The 20,470-nt window shown below is 48.0% G+C and overlaps 1 protein-coding gene across 2 annotated transcripts; it reads right to left on the bottom strand.

Moving 5' to 3' along the window:
* Positions 1-730: 730 nt before the first annotated feature.
* Positions 731-17,737, bottom strand: LOC309334694 (uncharacterized protein). 2 transcript variants are annotated; one of them, XM_081849265.1, is made up of 4 exons: positions 17,448-17,737; positions 12,569-12,694; positions 8,368-8,541; positions 731-3,495 (listed from the first exon to the last, which is right to left on the bottom strand). In XM_081849265.1, the coding sequence occupies exons 3-4, from the start codon at positions 8,498-8,500 to the stop codon at positions 2,087-2,089; spliced, it is 1,542 nt and encodes a 513-aa protein (XP_081705391.1). In that variant the 5' UTR covers positions 8,501-8,541; positions 12,569-12,694; positions 17,448-17,737; the 3' UTR covers positions 731-2,086. The 2 variants fall into 2 exon arrangements, with proteins under 2 accessions (XP_081705391.1, XP_081705392.1); XM_081849266.1 differs by lacking the exon at positions 17,448-17,737 and having other exon boundaries at positions 8,368-8,531; positions 12,569-12,815.
* Between the last annotated feature and the right edge of the window lie 2,733 nt (positions 17,738-20,470).

The following is a 20,470-nucleotide window of genomic DNA, read 5'->3' as shown; positions in this document are numbered from 1 at the left end:
TCCACCATGGAATCTGAGAGGCAGCAAAATCACTTTGCCTATTGGTAGCCCTCCTACTCGGCCATTAAGAAGCAGAGGTACTTCTGTTTATTAGAGTGAAATTAGAACTAATATACAGACATGTGCTGGAACAGAAGGAACAAGATCATAAACTGCTAAATTGAAGCAGATACAAAGCCAAAACGATTCAAACCGCAAAAAAGACTTCCTTCGATGTAAAATATTTACTCTTTCTTTATATATATCATGTTTGCAACATAAATGATTCAGCAGCACGCACACCCCCCCCCCCGAATGCTAACAAACTGAGAAAAAGCAAGAGGAGACAAAAGAGAATGGGATTATACTTCTGGATTACAATGAAAAAGAGAACTATATGTGACAAAATTGAAATGGATTTAAAGTCCCAAAGTTTCACTGTATTCCTATGGAAGGAAATGGAGTTTGAGCTTTGATGACCGGCTAAGGCTTTGGCAGGACGCCAGATCGTTATTGAGAGAGTTGGAGAAGCTGGAGTCTTGCCAGAGCTTTGGTGGGACGCCAGATTACTCTCTATCTAGACTCAAACAATAACAAAAAAGGGAGAGAAGATGGCGTGTGACGCAGTTGAAATTACAGCCTCATTCTCTGATAAGACTGTATTTCAACAAAGTCTCTCCATATTTTCAAACAAGCTGATACCTTGCCAATAATAATTAGAGCCCTCCACAAAGGACCGCACCATTAAACATCAAATTCTCAAGTTTTTTTTAATATAGTTTCACTTGCATTCCATTTCATTAATTGACTCTTTCTCCACGAGGCTTGCCAAATCATGAAGTAGCTGGCAGTACTGCAGTGTTTCATTCTATCATTGCACAGTGTGACACTGTGCCTTTAATTGCCTAATTACCTAATGTATCATCGTGTGAGAACGGGAGCTATTTCTATCCCCTCTGGTGCGTGAGTCAGCTCTTCGCTCTGTTGACTTTGTTAGGATATTTCCGTTCCACCTTAAGAAGGGAGCAGGTTGTTGTGTCACAGCCTGCGTATTTCCTGTTCACAGGATGTTTCTGTTTATGTATATAGCTTTTGTTTCTTCTCTCTCTGTGCCTGAACAGCGAAGCAGGCAGTCATGTTTTTCTTTGTTCTGATCAACGCTGAATAAAGTTGTAAATAATGCTCTCCTGAGTGCACCTTTCGTTGTGCGAACTTTGCTGATCAGAGTGTGCACGAGCCCTGGAATATGGCAAGCTATTTCTGCAGCTCGTGTCGCTAATTGACTGATACTGTATCTACGGGAGATCGATGGATCGTCCGGAATCGACGTGGGGTCATGATGGCCTTTGTCTCCCTGGCAGTATCCCAACAGACTTCTTATTTTCTTGATGCTGCATTCCAGCCAGAGTCTGCCTCTGCTGTACTCTGCTACTGCGGGCGAAGTTCCTCACCATTCGGACAAGTGAGGGAGGGCATTGGCCCAACAGCACGAAGTATCAAAAAAGATGAAACGCTCACCTCACATCTTGTGTAGCAGAGCGACAAAAGTCCTTTCAAAGTCCGAATTCAAATCTTTGTTGAAAAACAGGAATGCTCCCGCTCATGGCGTTGGCATCGGAGAGTTTCCAATTCGTGCAATGCTAAACACCCAGCGCCCCTGCCTCCACTGCAGCGAGCGGCAGATACCGGACGACGTGCGGGTGAAGGCACATCCGCCCCATCTCTGCGGGGTTCAACAGGGATAATTACCCCCAGATTCACCTTGTTTAATTGCACGACTGGGGTCCGGTGTCCTGGGAAAGCAGCCAAACGCCATAGGCCATCACACCGGAAGTCTTCTCCAAAGTCTTTTTTATATTTTCTCTCTGATAGTAAGAGCTGACAGTGGAAAGGAACTCTCTCAGAAGGGGGTGGACCTTCACTGGGGGGTTTTAAGAAGAAGCTGGATGGTCATGGCTGCTTGAAATGAGATTTCTGGAGGGGGTTGGACTAGATTCTGAATCCATAATTCTATTCTTCACCCTGGTGTGAGATCTTAAATTGACTTTTGAACAAGTGAAATTTTATACACATTCCATGTGCTGATATGCTTTCAACCCTGTATGAATTATTTGGTGGGCCATGAATGAATCTTTTCCCACATTCCAAACACTTTCTCTCTTGTATGGATTCTTTGATGGGAAGTGAGATGGGTCCTTTGACTGAAGCGCTTCCCACATTCTGAGCACTGATAGGGTTTCTCCCCTGTATGAATTCTGTGATGAGAAGTGAGATTCCCCTCGTGACTGAAGCGCTTCCCACATTCCAAGCACTGAAAGGGTTTCTCCCCTGTATGAATTCTTTGATGGGAAGTGAGACTATGCTTCTGATTGAAGCTCTTTCCGCATTCCAAGCACTGATAGGGTTTCTCACCTGTATGAATTCTTTGATGGGAAGTGAGGTGGTAGCCCTCCCGGAAGCTTTTCCCACAATCGAAGCACATATAGGGTTTCTCCCCTGTATGAATTCTTTGATGGGAAGTGAGATCACAACTCAGACGAAAGCTCTTTCCACATTCCAAGCAGTGATACGGTTTCTCTCCTGTATGAATTCTTTGATGGGAAGTCAGATCACCACTCAGGCGAAAACTCTTTCCACATTCCAAGCACTGATAGGGTTTCTCCCCTGTATGAATTCTTTGATGAGAAGTGAGATTCCCCTCGTGACTGAAGCGCTTCCCACATCCTGAGCACTGATAGGGTTTCTCCCCTGTATGAATTCTGTGATGGGAAGAGAGTGTGGCACTTTGACTGAAGCTCTTTCCGCATTCCAAGCACTGATAGGGTTTCTCACCTGTATGAATTCTTTGATGGGAAGTGAGCTTGTGGCCGTCCCGGAAGCTTTTCCCACAATCGAAGCACATATAGGGTTTCTCCCCTGTATGAATTCTTTGATGAGAAGTGAGATTCCCCTCGTGACTGAAGCACTTCCCACATTCCAAGCACTGATAGGGTTTTTCCCCTGTGTGAACTCTTTGATGGCAAGTCAGATCACAACTCCGACGAAAGCTCTTTCCACATTCAAAGCACTGATAGGGTTTCTCTCCTGTATGAATTCTTTGATGGGAAGCCAGATGACCACTCAGACGAAAACCTTTTCCACATTCGAAACACTGATAGGGTTTCTCCCCAGTATGAACTCTTTGATGGGAAGTGAGATTTGTACTTCGACTAAAGCTCTTTCCACATTCGAAGCACTGATAAGGTTTCTCCCCAGTATGAACTCTTTGGTGCAAAGTGAGATTACCCTTCTGATTGAAGCTCTTTCCACATTCTCTGCACTGATACAATTTCTCCCTACTCTGTGTTATTTCGTGTGAAGTGAGGTTATTCCTTTGAACAAAGCTCTTTCTTTGATGGGAGGTGGACTGGGAGCTCTGACAGATCTTCTCTACACACTCTGAATATTTATCTGAATTCTCCGCTATGTGGATTCTGTTGTGCTCCCCCTTGTTCTTCCCTTCTGATTCATCACCATCTGCAATGAAGAGAGATGCTAATTAGAGTCTCAGGAGGAAATGGGATCTCCAGATTATTGAACAATGTTAATGAATGCTTGTGACAGAGGAAGAACTGAAGAGAATGAGATGTGAGGCCGTCCAATAGTTTTCACTGTTTTTGTTTCCTGGTATTAACTGAGATATTGCTTGGCTTTTATCTGGGATGGATATTTTTGTGGCTCAATCATGGAATCCACTCCATCTCCAATCACAACATGTTATGATCCAACAGGGATCCTTACTGAGAGAGTCCATGATCCCACGATTCTCCTCCTTGACTTCTCCTTGACCTCCCCTCTGTGAATGCCTGAGGGCCCTGCTCTTGCCACTAACCACCTGGCCCGGGGCGGGGCCTGACAGGCCTCACAACTATGGTTGCTGTTACTGCTGCTGCTGTCCAGAGTTCTTTTAAAAATGTTTTTAAATTTTTCTTTTGAATTTTTTGTATGTGGGGGTGGGGTGGATGTTTGGTTGGGCCTGGGAATTTGTTTGATTTAGGTGTCTTTGTAATTTTTACAGGTTTTTTGGTATTGTTTTATTGTTTTATTTTTTAAAAGGTTTTATTTTGTTCTTAAGGGGAGGGGTCAGGGCTGCTGGGGAGTGGGTCCCAGCCAACAAAATAGCTGGGGCATGTTCCACAGGGGGGGATGCACTGGGATAACCGATCTCAGTGATCACGGGTAGGAGGAGGAGTTACGCTAAGACCAGACCATGTTGTTACAGAGGAGGCAGGTTTAGTCGTTGTCTGAGGACTATCCCTGCCTCCGGGTCTGGTCCTGACTGGATGGATACTAGAATCAGCAAGGGATACCCACATGACCTGAAAGTGTTGCTGTGCAATGCCAGGTCAATGATTCATAAAACCACTGTCATCCATGACTTGATCATGGATGGAGGACTTGACCTGGCATGTGTAACAGAGACTTGGTTGGATGAAACAGATGGGCCTGTCCTTGCCGCTGCTTGTCCACCAGGTTTCTCTTATGCACAGCAACCCAGGCCATGTGGGCGGGGAGGGGGGGGGGTTGCAGTGATTTTTAGGAAGTCATTAGTCTGCACCAGGCATCCTATTGGGAAGACTCAGTTTTCTGAGTGCATGTTCTGGAAGTTGGGCAATAGGGGCAGTACAGGATTCCTTTTGGTGTACCGACCTCCCCGCTGCACCAAGGATTCCCTGCCTGAGCTGCTTCAGGTCGTGGCGGATGTTCTCCTGGAGACACCTAGCTTGGTTGTCCTAGGGGATTTTAATATCCATGCCGACACAACCTTACAAGGGGCGGCTCGGGACTTCGTGGAAAGCATGGCCTCCATGGGGCTGTCCCTGAATAAGTCTGGCCCAACCCATAGCCACGGACATGCCTTGGACCTGGTGTTTACCTCTATGGATGTTGGTGATCTGACACTAAGTAAAAGTGAAACGAAAGAAGTGCCATGGTCAGATCACTTCCTGGTGCAACTGGACTTCTCCGCGACCCATACCCTCTGCAGGGAGGTGGGACGTATTCAGATGGTCTGCCCCCGCCACTTAATGGATCCAAATGGTTTCCAGAGAATGGTAGGGGATGTTTTATCCCATGTTGATGGCCTTTCAGCTGATTCCCTGCTGGCCCGCTGGAATGTGGAGTTAACCAGGGCTATTGACTGTTTGGCTCCGAAGTGCCCTCTCCGACTGCATGGAGCCTGGACAGCCCCGTGGTTTTCCACGGATCTGAGGGCAATGAAACAATCATTGAGACGGCTAGAGTGCCGGTGGCAGATAACTCATTCTGAAGCTGACCAGACACAGGTTAGAGCTCAATGTCGAGCCTACCAAGTGGCCGTAGCGACGGCGAAGGAGACTTTCTTCACCGCCTCTATTGAATTTGCAGAAAACAGCAGCAGGAGACTTTTTCAGATGGTTCACAATTTAGCAGAACCACCTGTTACATCGGGGCCCAGTAAGGGCCACATGATCTCCTGCAATGATTTTGCAAAATTTTTTGCAGATAAAGTCGCTCAGATTTGGGAAGAGGTAGACACCACCATGGGAGCAGGGCCGGAGCGGGAGAGTGCTAGAGTCCTGTCTAGTCCAATTGTGTGGGATCAATTCCAATCTGTTACCTCCGAGGATGTGGACAGGCTGCTTGGACGAGTGAAGCCAACCACCTGTCTCCTGGATCCTTGCCCATCCTGGCTTATAAAAGCTAGCCGGGAAGGACTGGGTGATGGGCTTCGTGGGGTGGTGAATGCTTCCCTCCGTGAGGGAGCCTTCCCAGACTCGCTGAAAGAGGCGGTTATTAAACCGCTTCTTAAAAAACTATCTTTAGATGCGGCCATAATGGCCAACTATCGCCCAGTCTCAAATCTTCCATTCTTGGGCAAGGTGATGGAGCAAGTGGTTGCTGAACAACTCCAGGCACGCCTGGAAGAAGCGGACCATTTGGATCCCTTCCAGTCGGGATTCAGGCCTCATCATGGGACTGAAACTGCCTTGGTCGCACTGGTTGATGATCTCCGGCGGGCTAGGGACAAAGGTGAGAGCTGCTTCCTAGTTCTGCTGGATCTCTCAGCGGCGTTAGATACCATCGACCATAACATCCTTCTGGACCGTCTTGAGGGGCTGGGAGCTGGGGGCACTGTCATACAGTGGTTCCGCTCCTTCCTCCTGGGCCGTATTCAGAAAGTGGGGGGGGGATGAGTGTTCAGACCCCTGGGCTCTCACTTGTGGGGTGCCTCAGGGTTCCATCCTCTCCCCCATGCTTTTCAACATCTACATGCAGCCGCTGGGAGAGATCATCAGGGGGTTTGGGCTGGGTGTTCATCAGTATGCGGATGATACCCAGCTCTACCACTCTTTTAAATCAGTGAATCACCAGTGAAGGCGGTGAAGGTCCTGTGTGAGTGTCTGGAGGCGGTTGGAGAATGGATGGCGGCTAACAGATTGAGGCTGAACCATGACAAGACAGAAGTACTGTTTTGGGGGGACAGGGGGCGGGGAGGTGTGGGGGACTCCCTGTCCTGAATGGGGTAACTGTGCCCCTGAAGGACCAGGTGCGCAGCCTGGGAGTCATTTTGGACTCACAGCTGTCCATGGAGGCGCAGGTTAACTCTGTGTCCAGGGCAGCTGTCTACCAGCTCCATCTGGTACACAGGATGAGACCCTCCTTGCCCATGGACTGTCTCTCCAGAGTGGTGCATGCTCTGGTTATCTCCCGCTTGGACTACTGCAATGCGCTCTATGTGGGGCTACCTTTGAAGGTGACTCAGAAACTACAACTAATCCAGAATGCGGCGGCTAGACTGGTGACTGAGAGCGGCCACTGAGACCATATAACACCGGTCTTGAAAGACCTACATTGGCTCCCAGTACATTTCCGAGCACAATTCAAAGTGTTGGTGCTGACCTTGAAAGCCCTAAATGGCCTCAGTCCAGTATATCTGAAGGAGTGTCTCCACCCCCATCGTTCTACCCGGACACTGAGGTCCAGCACCGAGGGCCTTCTGGTGGTTCCCTCACTGCAAGAAGCCAAGTTACAGGGAACCAGGCAGAGGGCCTTCTCGGTAGTGGCACCCTCCCTGTGGAACGCCCTCCCACCAGATGTCAAAGAGAACAACAACTACCAGACTTTAAGAAGACATTGGAAGGCGGCCCTGTTTAGGGAGGCTTTTAATGTTTGATGTAGTACAGTATTTTATTTTATTTTATTTTTTTGGAAGCTGCCCAGAGTCGCTGGGGAAGCCCAGCCAGATGGGGGGGTATAAATAATAAATTATTATTATTATTATTATTATTATTATTATTATTATTCTTTATGCTGAGCTCTCTGGTCAGGATCCAGCAACGTCCACGCCTCTTCTGTGAAACAACAGCAAGATCTTCACCTGAACACTCCCCATCAGAAGTTATCTCAATCTGGTTGGTCTAAATTTAAATTTATACGTAAATCTCTTTCTTCCCTTTGAACCCCCTGCCTCCCATTTTCATGATGAAACCAACTCTGTATGGAAAAATGACTATTACTCACTTAATCTAAGCACAACGGCCACAATAGCGTCAGTCTAGGCATTTGGCTCTGTGATGTTGAATGTTCTCTGTTCTCTCCTGTTTCCCCTTTTTTTGTTCCAGTTGAAAGCAATTCATGAACCCAGAACTCATACACTGACCCCTAATGATGAACTATATGTTATAGATATTCCGGCAAATTTATTCTGCTATTTTACATAGAAATGACATGAGAAGACTTGGTCTACATGTTTTATTATTCCTATGTTCCTTGTTTATAAAAGCAAATAAAAAGTTATTCCAAAAAGAAAAGAATAATACATGGAGGCCTCATCTGCATTCAATCTGCAAAGCAGGATCAGGTTCCTTTCAAGACTCATGGCTTCTAGTGCTGCGCGACGGGGTGGAGGGAAGTTTGAGGATGGAGAAAAGAATAATATGATGGATTGAGGAAATAGAAATGTAAATGTATGGGGGGGATGGGGAGGAAATGGTGTTGGCTTTGGTACATCTGTATTGTAATACAATATGTGAAAACCAATTTTTTTAAAAAAGAGTCGTGGGTTCTAGTGCTGCGCGACGGATCAGTGTTGGACATTGGTAAGGCATTCAGATCACAGAACTGATTTTAGACCTTTTGAGCTGCCAATGCATCGCGGTGACTGGGGAGCTGTGACCTATTCCTAGCTGAAATTGCCTGCAGATGACAAAGGAGCAGGCAGGCAGGCAGGTGGGGGAGCCCGAAAAAGTGCTCCCCTTCTCCATCTCCATCCGCCTGCCTCCCCCCCCCACCCCCTAGCTGAGCAAGCCCCAATTCCTCTCTGGCTCCATCCATCCAGGTCCCCATCTCCCCTCCCCTGGGACTCACCAGATCTCTCGGAGGTCCCTGGGAGGGAGTGCTCAGAGGTTGTGGGGAGGGACGCGGGAAACAGCCGGACCAGGTCATGCGTCCATCTTCCCCCTTCCATCTCCTCTAGCTTGACAGGATCCGTCTCACTCATCCTTCCTGAAGAGTCAAGGAGCCAAAAGAAGCTGCAGGGTCCTGGGAGAGAGGAAGAAGCAAAGGGAGCCTCAGAGGCCCTGCAGGGATTCTCCTGCCCTAGATATTCTCCTGCCCCTGGAGAAGCCCAAATGGGGCAGCCCCTTCCCAACAGAAGCCCCATTTCTAAACATCTCCAGTGCTTGCAGTTTCCCCTGTTTGCTCCTCACTTTGTAAGGCTGACATGTTCTGCACAGTAGTGACCTGAGGGTAGATCCCATTGAATTCAATGGTGCTTATGGACAGAACTTGGTGCCAAAACCAGTCACCATCCTGTCCCCAAGCCTTGGCCGATCATCAAAACTAAACTCCATTTCCTTCCATAGCAATACAGTGAAAGTTTGAGGCTTTAATCCATTTCAATTTTATCACATAGTTCGCTTTTCTGTTGCAATCCATAAATATAATCCCATTCTCTTTTATCTCCTCTTGCTTTTTATCAGTTTGTTAGCATTCGAGGTGTGTGTGCTGCCGAATCATTTATGTTACAAACATGATATATATATATATAAAGAAAGAGTAAAGGCTCCCCCTCCCCAACAACACACATTTTCCTTTCCAGTTCAAATTGTTTCGGCTTTGTATCTGTCTAAATTTAGCGATTTATTATCTTGTTCCATCTGTTCCAGCACGCAGCTTTAATTGAGGACAATTACCCTCAAATCATCTGTTTATTATTTGCTAACGATCTCTGCTATCGTGGGAGCGGCATCCATTAAGGGAGACCGGAACCAGAAGCCTCAAAAGCCCCATTTCTAAACAATTCCAGTGATTCCAATTTCAGCTCTTTGCTCCTCACCCCACTTTGTAAGGCTGGCATGGTCTGTACAATAGTGACCTGAGAGTAGATCCCATTGAACTCACTGGGGCTTATGGACAGAACTTGGTGCCAAAACCAGTCGCCTTCCTCTCCCTGAGCCTGAAAACTGCAACATCAGAGCATGGGCAGAAAACAGACGAGTAGCTAATACATGTAAGTGGCCCCATGCTTGGTGCTTTCGATGGAGAGTCCTGTTGACGCTCTTTGAGCTCTCTCATTGAAAGCCAGGCAGATGTGGCCATATTTGCCTCTTGCATGGGGACCAAATCTTCGGGGAAAGAGGGTTCGTTCTGGTGGGCTGGATCTGGAGCACAAAGGGTCAGGTTTTGCTTGCATGAGCCCTTGTGTTCCTTCTTCAAACTTATTAGGCAGGAATGTCAGAGGTCAAATCTGGAGAATATTTCATTCTGGGCTTCTTATGGCAGAGCACAGAAGACATGCAATCAATTCTTTTCAGTTCTGTCAAGTAGGTCCTTCCCACAGCTGTCTGAGTTATGGGGTTCCTTGGGGTCCAGATCAGCTGACTAGTCAGGATTGTCACCTGCAGAGTATATGTCAACTAAAGGATAATAGTCTGCCTTGAATTGAGGAGTTTTTGGAGGTGTTGCTGAATGTGGAAGCAGAGGAGCTGGTGATGCCACATTTTGGAATAATATTGAGACTAATACACCACTCCTCCATAGATATTCTCTGCGCTTATACACTATATTCACAGACTTTGCGCTCCTCTTGTGAGAAGATACTAGGGTAGCTTGAGAGAAGTAGCTTATTTTGAGACAGAACCCATTTCCAATTCTTGATTATCAAAACCCTCTCCCTGGTTTGGTTTTGGCTTCTGACCGGACAGCAGAGCATTTGATAACCTTGCATATCGTTTCATATTGATATAAGGATCTGGTGTGCAAATTCCAGTACAGTGGTACCTCGGGTTACATATTATTCAGGTTATATACGCTTCAGTTTACAGACTCCGCTAACCTAGAAATAGTACCTCGGGTTAAGAACTTTGCTTCAGGATGAGAACAGAAATCATGCTCCGGCGGCACGGCAGCAGCAGGAGGCCCCATTAGCTAAAGTGGTGCTTCAGGTTAAGAACAGTGTCAGGTTAAGAACGGACCTCTGGAACGAATTAAGTACTTAACCCAAGGTACCACTGTACAGTACAAGCTTCTTAAGTGTTCTGTCTGGACCCAGAGCATGAGCTACTCTTAAGTAAGTTAAAAGGTATTTTTAAGTCAACTTTTTAATATTGCATTATTTTAATTTTTTTAACATTTTTGCTCTTCTTTGTACTTATAGACTTCCTTTTGCCATGTGGACGAATTAAACCTCCCTTATTGATCTATTTCTAATGGTAGGGAAAGAGATATTGTTGTATTATCCAGTTCCACACTCTCTGCCAGACTTTATTCCAGAAGGTTTTACAAGTACCTATCAGGATGGTAAGAATTTTATTAGTGTCAGCCAAAAAGGATTTTATGCATTCTATGTCCCTCGTTAGTAGTCCCTCGTCACCCAGTGACGGATAATTCCTCATTTGCACCAGAGGCTTGGGACAAGGAGTCTTTTAGCCTTCTATTAGCATTTCCTGAGGATAGTTCTGAATTTTTCTTTCAGATTAGTTCCTCTACCGGTTTAGCCTGAATTTGGCCTTGAGTCGCTTGAGCTCCTGGTCTCAGTGCCAGAGATGACTTAGCAGTTGAGCTGCCTGGGCCCAAAACCTCTTTCTGCTCATCCTTGGAGCTGCTGAGAGATCCTATAAGGTCAGTAATAGGATCTGGCTCCCGCTGTTTCTTAGCCACCTCCTCGTTTTCCTTATTCACGTAAAATGGAGTAATTTCTGCTTGTGCTTTCTTAGAGAGACTCTCTTTGGAGGAGGGTCTGTGGCACTCGGGGAGAGAACATGCATTTTGTAACTACTCTGGGTCAACACTGTCTTTCCCCTTAATTCCTCATCAAGTTTCCCGATACCAGAAATACCATATGCCTTATACCATTTTCTAAAATTCTGTGATTATCCTTGCTGTGATTTATTGAATGGAAACTGATTTTTTTCCAAACACTCCCCTGTATGAAGTATCTCATGGGAACTGTGGGTGGAGCTGCGAAGGAAGCTTTTCCCCCATTTCAAGCACTTATTTCTTAGAATAGAATCATAGAATCATAGAATCATAGAGTTGGAAGAGACCACAAGGGCCATCGAGTCCAACCCCCTGCCAAGCAGGAAACACCATCAGAGCACTCCTGACATATGGTTGTCAAGCCTCTGCTTAAAGACCTCCAAAGAAGGAGACTCCACCACACTCCTGGGCAGCAAATTCCACTGTTGAACAGCTCTTACTGTCAGGAAGTTCTTCCTAATGTTTAGGTGGAATCTTCTTTCTTGTAGTTTGGAACCATTGCTCCGTGTCCGCTTCTTCCCCCGTTAGTTCTTTCATGTGAAGTGAGGCTCTCCTTGTGAACGAAGAGCTTTCCTTGATGGGAAGTGGACTGGGAGCTCCGACTAAAGTTCTCTCCACACTCTGAATATTTATATGGTTTCTCCATTGTGTGGATTCTCTTGGTTGTCTCCCTTCTTCTTCCTCTCCAATTCACCACCTACAATCTACTGTTATATGGCAGTATTAGTATTATTATGTTTAGGCTGAGGAAGAAATTGAGCCTGAAATGATTGAACAATGCAAATGACTGCTTGTGAAAGAGGAAGAATGGAAATGAATTACTGCCTTTGTATCTGAAGTGTGTATCTGAAGAAGTGTGCATGCACACGAAAGTTCATACCAAGAACTGACTTAGTTGGTCTTTAAGGTGCTACTGGAAGGAATTTGTTTTGTTTTGCCTTTTTTGAGAAAATCTGCTCCAACTCCAAGCTCAGTCATTTCTTTGCTCAACCCAAAACAGACAGATGCAGAAAGGGAAACAGAAAATTAGACAGGATGTACCTCCACGCCCCTGAGATCTCTGAAGCCTACATGGAAGAAGGCCTGGGCAGCTGAGAACAGCCTCATCCTGGTTTGAAAAGGCAGGACTGGTGGAAGAATATTCCCAGACAGAACAGGAGATGCATCTCCTATGGAGAGTTGTGGGTGGGTTAACATCTCAGATGCTGCAGGTGGCGCTATGGGGCTCCCTCAAAATAGAGGAGGTTTGTCCTTCAGAGATCTGTATGGAATTTCAAAACTGATCTCATGATCCAGCAGGGAGCCTTACCAGAGAGGCCACGATCCCAGGATTCTCCTCCTTGACTTCCTTCTGCAGAGCTCTCTGGTCAGGATCCAGCAAAGCCCAGTCCTCCTCTGTGAAAGGAAGAGCTACGTCTTCAAAGCCCACTGGACCCTAAGAGAAAAAGGGAGAATAAAGATGATATTTTTCTACACATTGCTCTGTTCTTTTCTGCCTCTTAATAGCTGCATTGTTTTAATACTATTCTTTTCTTGCATGCTTATTTCAGTATCTTAATGGAGGTTTTATGTACTGAGTTGAATAGGATCCAAACTGCAGCAGTCTGATTGGTCCTAGAACAATAGGATTCAGAATGCAGCAGTCTGACTGGTCCTAGAACAATGCAGCAGTATGATTGGTTGGCAGGAACCACCCAATCTTGCTCCAGATATAAGTGAATCCAGAACCTGATTGGCTTACAGTAGAATTCCAGAATTAGCCAATCATGTGCAGCCCATTGTGTCAATAATGTATATAAAGCAGATACTTTGAGGGGACTTTCATTCATTCCTCCTCACCACTATGAGCTGAATAAAGAGCATGAAATCACTTTGCGACTCTGAGTCTATTTCACTGGCAACGAAGGTTGGATCCTGCTGAGCTGACTGCCACACACAGCACCGCAGCACCGCCACCTCCCGCACCGCTGCCTCGCACCGTGTATCCAGGCTTCAGCTCCGGGACAGAAGGAACTCAGAATGGCAACTGACAGCAGCTTCTCGCGGTTCAACCCAGCATCTGGAGACTGGGAAGCGGGGAAAATGTCTACTAGGAGTGCCTCAGGTGGACTTTCTGGGATTTATGGTGGACGCAGAAGGGGTCCACCCGACTGGGGACAAGGTACGGGCCATTTGTGATGCCCCAGCGCCCAAGAGCAAGACTGAACTTCCGGCCTTCTTGGGACTATTGAACTTTTACCGTTCCTTCCTTCCCCACAAGGCGGCAGTAGCGGAGCCCCTACACAGACTCCTGGACAAGCGGGCCCCTTGGGTGTGGGGCCAGCGCCAGGAGGCTGCATTCCAGGCAGTCAAGGACTTGCTTGTCTCAAACTCGGTCTTGGCACACTTCAACGAGAGGCTGCCGGTGGTGCTAGCATGCGACGCCTCGCCCTATGGCATTGGCACTGTCCTGGGACACCAACTCCCAGATGGAAGAGAGGTACCATACTTTTCCCAGACACTCAACACAACCGAGCGGAACTACTCGCAAATAGATGAGGAGGGGCTGGCAATCGTGAAGGGAGTAAAAAAATTCCATGATTTCTTGTACGGGCGGCCCTTCACCGTGGTGACTGACCACAAGCCGTTGCTTGGCTTGTTTGCCCCCGAAAAGCAGACCCCCAAAGTGCTCTCTCCTCGCGTCCTCAGGTGGTCAGTTTTCCTTGCCAGCTACCAGTACGCACTGATTCACCGCCCGGGGAAGGCGATGGGCCATGCGGACGCCCTCAGCAGGCTACCACTACCGGAAACAGGCCCCGACCCAGCACCTGCACAAGAGGTTATGAGCCTGGAGCTGCTTCCTGACCGCCCCATTCAGGCACAAGAAGTCGCACACCATTCCAAGAAAGATAGGGTCATCTCCCGGGTCCTGGACTGGGTGTGGAGGGGATGGCCCAGCAGGAGCCCTGGGCCAGAATTTGCTGGCTACACAACCCGCAAACATGAACTGTCGGCCCACAAGGGGTGCCTGTTAGGCAACTTTGTTGTGTATTTTAATGATGGGTCTTAATCCTTGTATAAATGTGGCCAGCATGACTAAGCCACTTCTGGCCAACCAGAGCAGCGCATGGAAACGCCATTTACCTTCCCGCCGGAGTGGTACCTATTTATCTACTTGCACTCTGACGCGCTTTTGAACTGCTAGGTGGGCAGGAGCTGGGAACAAGCAACGGGAGCTCACCGCGTCATTGCGGGGATTCGAACCCCCGACCTTCTGATCGGCAAGCCCAAGAGGCTCAGTGGTTTAACCCACAGCGCCCCCCGCATCCCATTCCACATCATCATAATCCCTAAATCTGAAGGGGGTTTCTTTTCCTGCCCAGTTTCCCTTGACCCCAAGCCCCCTCCCCAAAATGAAGGCAGCCTCTGGATCCCAAGGAAGAGCAGAGCTGCAGACCTCCTGCGATCTTGGCAGAGAGGACAAGGGAGGACCCTCTGCTCCCTGACTTGGGGGTCTGCCCCCCCCCCTCTGTATGATCTGAGCAGGGACCCCCACGCCCCCTCCCTGCCCCCCTGGGACCCCCTTCTCCCCATTGCACCCTCAGAGGGAGGAAAGAGGGGACTCACCAGATTCCAGGAGGGGCTTTTGCAAAGGAGAGAAGAAAGCAGGAAGGGAGGGGGGAGGGAGGGAGGGAATTGAGCGATGGAGGACCTTCCCCCCTTCACTTCCCATCCTCTCTAGGAATCCAGCTCTGCTCCTCTTAACCCTTGCCGAGCCTGCCCTCCCCGCCCCCATTGGCCCCAAGGAGCCCAGATCTAGGTCTGAGCAAGTGCCTTGGGCAGCTGAATAGGGAGATCCCAAACCCTGGAGGACCCTGCTCTCCTCTTGCTTTCCATTTGGGACGTGGCAAACATTGATCCGGGGAAGAGTTCAATCTGGACCATCCTGGACATTTATTTGTTCATTTCAGAGATCCGGGGATGATGGGCTCTATTTTGCTGTCACCATCTGCAGCGATCCTGGAGCCCAAGAAAGCAAAATCTCTCACTGCCTCCATCTCTTCCCCTTCTAGTTGCCAGGAGGTGATGGGACCAGTGGCCAGGATCTTCGTTTTTTTGGTGCTGAGCTTCAGACCATATTTTGCGCTCTCCTCTGTCACCCTCAGTAAAAGGTTCTTTAATTCCTCCCCACTTTCTGCCATCAAGGTTGTGTCATCTGCATATCTGAGGTTGTTGATATTTCTTCCGGCCATCTTAATTCCGGCTTCGGATTCATCCAGCCCAGCCTTTCGCATGATGAATTCTGCATATAAGTTAAATAAGCAGGGAGACAATATGCAGCCTCGCCGCACTCCTTTCCCAATTTTGAACCAATCAGTTGTTCCATATCCAGTTGTAACTGTAGCTTCTTGTCCCACATAGAGATTTCTCAGTAGACAGATGAGGTGATCAGGCACTCCCATTTCCCAACCCCCCTAACCGTTATATAATGGCATCCCGGTTACATGTATTCCCCTTTTCCCAAAAGTTGCTCCAAGAAGTTTTCCTCAGTGTTTGACCCACGTTGAGCCTGGAGTGTCCTAGGGAACCTTCTGCCACTGGAGAGTCAGGCTCAGGCGCCTTCTCCTGGCAGCTCATTCAGAAGACACCCCTGAAGCTGAGGCTCTTTTGGGACAAGGGGAATACATATAACTGGGATGCCATTAAATAATGGGAAGGGTGTTGGAGGGAAGGGTCTCCAGCCAGCCTGCCCCTTATTTTGAATTGGGGGGGGGATGAGGGGCTAAGAAAAGCCCTCCCTGAAAACCAAGCGGGGGGGGGGGGATGTGAGCAGGTGGAGGTGCTGATTTCTTCGTATTTGAGAGTTGCTGCTTCTCAAAATGGTGCTCTTAATGTGGGGAGGGGGTTGGAGGTGGCGTTGAGCTTGACTTAGAATCATAGAATCATAGAATCATCGAGTTGGAAGAGACCACAAGGGCCATCGCGTCCAACCCCCTGCCAAGCAGGAAACACCATCAGAGCACTCCTGACATATGGTTGTCAAGCCTCTGCTTAAAGACCTCCAAAGAAGGAGACTCCACCACACTCCTTGGCAGCAAATTCCACTGTCAAACAGCTCTTACTGTCAGGAAATTCTTCCTAATGTTTAGGTGGAATCTTCTTTCTTGTAGTTTGGATCCATTGCTCTGTGTCCGCTTCTCTGGAGCAGCAGAAAACAACCTTTCTCCCTCCTCTATGTGACATCCTTTTATATATTTGAACATGCCTATCATATCACCCCTTAACCTCCTCTTCTCCAGGCTAAACATGCCCAGCTCCCTTAGCCGTTCCTCATAAGGCATCATTTCCAGGCCTTTGACCATTTTGGTTGCCCTCCTCTGGACACGTTCCAGTTTGTCAGTGTCCTTCTTGAACTGTGGTGCCCAGAACTGGACACAGTACTCCAGGTGAGGTCTGACCAGAGCAGAATACAGTGGCACTATTACTTCCCTTGATCTAGATGCTATACTCCTATTGATGCAGCCCAGAATTGCATTGGCTTTTTTAGCTGCCGCGTCACACTGTTGGCTCATGTCAAGTTTGTGGTCAACCAAGACTCCTAGATCCTTTTCACATGTACTGCTCTCAAGCCAGGTGTCACCCATCTTGTATTTGTGCCTCTCATTTTTTTTGCCCAAGTGCAATACTTTACATTTCTCCCTGTTAAATTTCATCTTGTTTGTTTTGCCCCAGTTCTCTAATCTGTCAAGGTCGTTTTGAAGTGTGATCCTGTCCTCTGGGGTGTTAGCCACCCCTCCCAGACTTGCCCCTGTTTGGGACCCAGCAGGAAAGGAGGGCGTTTCTTATTCCAGAAAGAAGTCTGACAGAGCTGACTCCGGACTCCAGTTCAAAGGAAGAGGGACACCTGCCATCCTGTCCGTGTTTCCTGCCAGAAAACCAGTTTCTACTGGATTCCCAGAACTATCTGACCCCATTTCCCACACCAGAGCAGGGCTGGACCAATCAGAAGCCTCTCCATTGGACAGTCAGCCAATCCCCTTTCAGATTCCCCTGGGCCTCGTCCTCTCCTTCGCCCGGTTTCCTGAGGGAGTTTTCCCCCTGAGTTTCCCTCATGGCTGCTCCCCCTCAGGGAGAAGAACTTTGTTTCAGGATGAGAACAGAAATTGTGTGGTGGCGGCAGCAGGAGGCCCCATTAGCTAAAGTGGTACCTCAGCTTAAGAACAGTTTCAGGTACTTTCAGGCAGAAGTCAACTTCTTGCCTCAACTTGGAGGCTGTCAGGGCATTAAAGGCGGAAGTCCAGGCACAGCTTCTCTTCTCAGGCCGATGTTCCGCTTTCTAGACATGGTGGTCAAATGCTGAACTCCATTTCTGCCCCTTCCTCCCTCTCCTTCCTGGACTGAGTCGTGTCCCATTCAGACTTGGGGGGTTCCTGAACGAGGGGCCCTTTCCCTCTCAGTCCGCCCCCCACACCCAGGGGGCCCCTCAGCCCTCCTTCTTGGGGGTCTCCCTTCCTTCCCCCCCTCAGTCCGCCCCCCACACCCAGGGGGCCCCTCAGCCCTCCTTCTTGGGGGTCTCCCTCCCCTCCCACAGCTTCTCCCCTTGAACTCCCGCCTGACTCCTCTTCCTCTCCTCCCCACCTTCCCCTCCAAGCTCCCCCCTCAGACCATCCCTCAGAAAAGCAGCCTTGCATTTTCCCGCCAAAAGGGCTGGCTCCGCCATCCCTGGTGGCATGGCAGCCAATCAGAGCGAGGCTCCAGGAAATTTCTGAGGGACTAAGTCCGCTGACTGGCCTGGCTCTGCTGTCCATCACAGGCCCAAACAAGGGGGGCATCCAGCAGCTGCCATATATCTAATAATCAATCAATCAATCTTTATTACGGTCCAGAGACCCAACAAATCATTACAAAACAATTTATTAGATATAGCTAATAAATGGGTGGAGGAAAAGTCTGGGAAGGGGCAAGAGGCCCCTCCCTGCCCCCCTCAAGGCTCCTCTCAGGTTCATCCAGGGTCCAAAGCCGCCTCCATTTTGGGGGGGCCAGGAAGTGAGTGGTCCCTGCAGCTTCGCCTGCTGGAAAGGGGGCGACATGCAAGAGGCCAGCCTGGCAGGGTTGTTGTGGAAGTGATCACGCGAGTGATCATGCTCTTCTGAAGTTTACTATACAGCGGAAAGGAGCAGCCAAGCATACTAGGACTCAATTTCTTGACTTTAAGAAAGCCGACTTCATAAAACTTAGGGAAGTGCTGGGTGAGATCCCATGGACAGTAATACTAAAAGGAAAGGGAGTTCATGATGGCTGGGAGTTTGTTAAAAGGGAGATAGTAAAAGCACAACTTCAGGCAATACCAATGAGACGGAAACATGGAAGGTGCCTAAAGAAGCCAGGGTGGCTATCTAAAGAACTTTTAAGTGAGTTAAGATTTTAAAAGGATGTGTACAAAAAATGGAAAAGGGGGGAAACCACCAAAGAGGAATTCAAACAAGGACCCTGTTGCCTGTGGCTCCCACAATTGTCACTGCTTGGTTGCTTTTTGCCTTTAATGGCTTCGTGAGCACCGAAAATTGCGCTCCAGTGTCTATCATGAAATTTACTAAACGGCTCCCCAGTTTAACCGAGACCATGGGCTCCTGGGAGCCTAAAGAAAGAGTTGAGCCCGGTCTATCCTATGCATTCTCATTCTCATATTCCTCCAATTGCGCTAATCCAACAAAATCTCTGCTACTTCCTCTGTTTCTCACATATCTTCCTGCTTGCATCCTTCCTCTCTGCGATCCCCATTCACGTCCACGTTCCCTCTGATCCCTGAATCCACCTTCTCCCTCTGCTTCCCTTGCATCAGGGCACTCTTGCTTCCAATGACCTTCCTTCCTGCAAATTGCACATTGATTCCTTCCCAATGGCAGTCCTCTTCCCCTTCCACTTCTACCTCCACGTGCCCTACTTGAACCTCTCCCTTGGGCACCTGCATCAAATGCCGATCCTTGGCTGATGGCTGCAGCCAAAAACACTGCCTTTTGCTTCATTTCCCGAACTCTGTCCTTCTTAACCTCATTCTCTCTGTTCAAGAAAACCTTTTGAGCGATTGCTAGGAGCTGATCCATTTGCAATGTTTCAAAAGCGTCTAACTTTTGTAATTTCCTCTTAATGTCCGTAGCACTCTGAGCCACAAATGCCGCATTTACCATTTGCTTACTTTCTGGGGTTTATGGATCAAAGGCCTGAATCTGTAATTGCATCCATTAATTTCCATTATTTTGAACTGTCATGGCTTCCTGGGGTTCTTAATGAATTAATTTGTTCCCCCCATGCTCCAGACATTTGAAATGTACTGGTTCCTCCTTCCGCTCCCTCTGTCTGTGTCTGCCTGACTGACATGTCCTGGTTGAATTTTTCCTCGGGAGGGGAGGGTAACATGCTTTGATCTAAGGCAGCCGCTTGATTTGGCTGGGAAGGCAAATCTGGAAGGCTAGGCACATCCAGCGTTGCTTGAAAAGGTGGGGCTGCCTGAGAAGCTTGTTGTGAGTTATTTACCGCCAGCTGAGATGGGCTGGGCACAGGTATCTGTTGGGCTTGTCCTGCCATTGCATTGTGAGTTGGCAACACTTGCCCTGAAGGCGGCTGCATTGCTTGATTTGTGCTGCTATAATTGTATGGCGGTGGAGGGATTCCCTCCTCCTCTGGCGGAGCAACATAAATTTTTCTGTCAGCTGCAGAAGAATTTGTGGTTTTCCTGGCTTCCTGTCTTACAGCAAAAATCTCACAGCTGCTATTATTTCCTTTTATTCTGAGCCAGTCCAGATTTTTTAAACAAATAGTAGTCCATTTTGAAATATAATAAAACTGCTCCTTAAGCAAATCCGGTTTCTGCATTATTGAGTCCATAACTGCTTGACATAGCTCAATCCTGAAGGTACCTCCCCGTGGCCAATTTTTGACCTGTTGGGGCCAAATCTGCTGGCAATATTTCTTTAAAACCTCCTTACTTGGTTTGACCTCTCCTTGTTCTTCTGGGAAAACTCTTTTAAAATTTTCTAACATGCATTCTAGGGGTGTACAGGCTTGAACTGGTTTTGAACATTTTCCCCCCATAGTTGTTCTTTGCAAAAACTTTCCCTCTTCGCCAGGCAAGCTTTTAGCTAGGCAGTTTCAAAAATAGGACAAGGAAACCCACAGCACACTTCCCCTTTTTTTTCCTTGCCTTTCTGCACTCATTCAGAACCCCTTTCTT

The sequence above is a fragment of the Podarcis erhardii genome (assembly GCF_964252035.2).
Source record: "Podarcis erhardii genome assembly, chromosome: 2".
Classification (NCBI taxonomy): domain Eukaryota; kingdom Metazoa; phylum Chordata; class Lepidosauria; order Squamata; family Lacertidae; genus Podarcis; species Podarcis erhardii.
Note: the sequence above shows the minus strand (reverse complement) of the source record. Positions and strands in the feature narration are given on the sequence as shown.

Excerpts from the sequence above, each read along its gene's own strand:
- LOC309334694 (XM_081849265.1), bottom strand. The coding sequence starts at position 8,500 with ATGAGTGAGACGGATCCTGTCAAGCTAGAGGAGATGGAAGGGGGAAGA. Across the intron at positions 3,496-8,367 it reads AGGGACCTCCGAGAGATCTG|ATGGTGATGAATCAGAAGGG; the intron begins GTGAGTCCCAGG and ends TCTTCATTGCAG.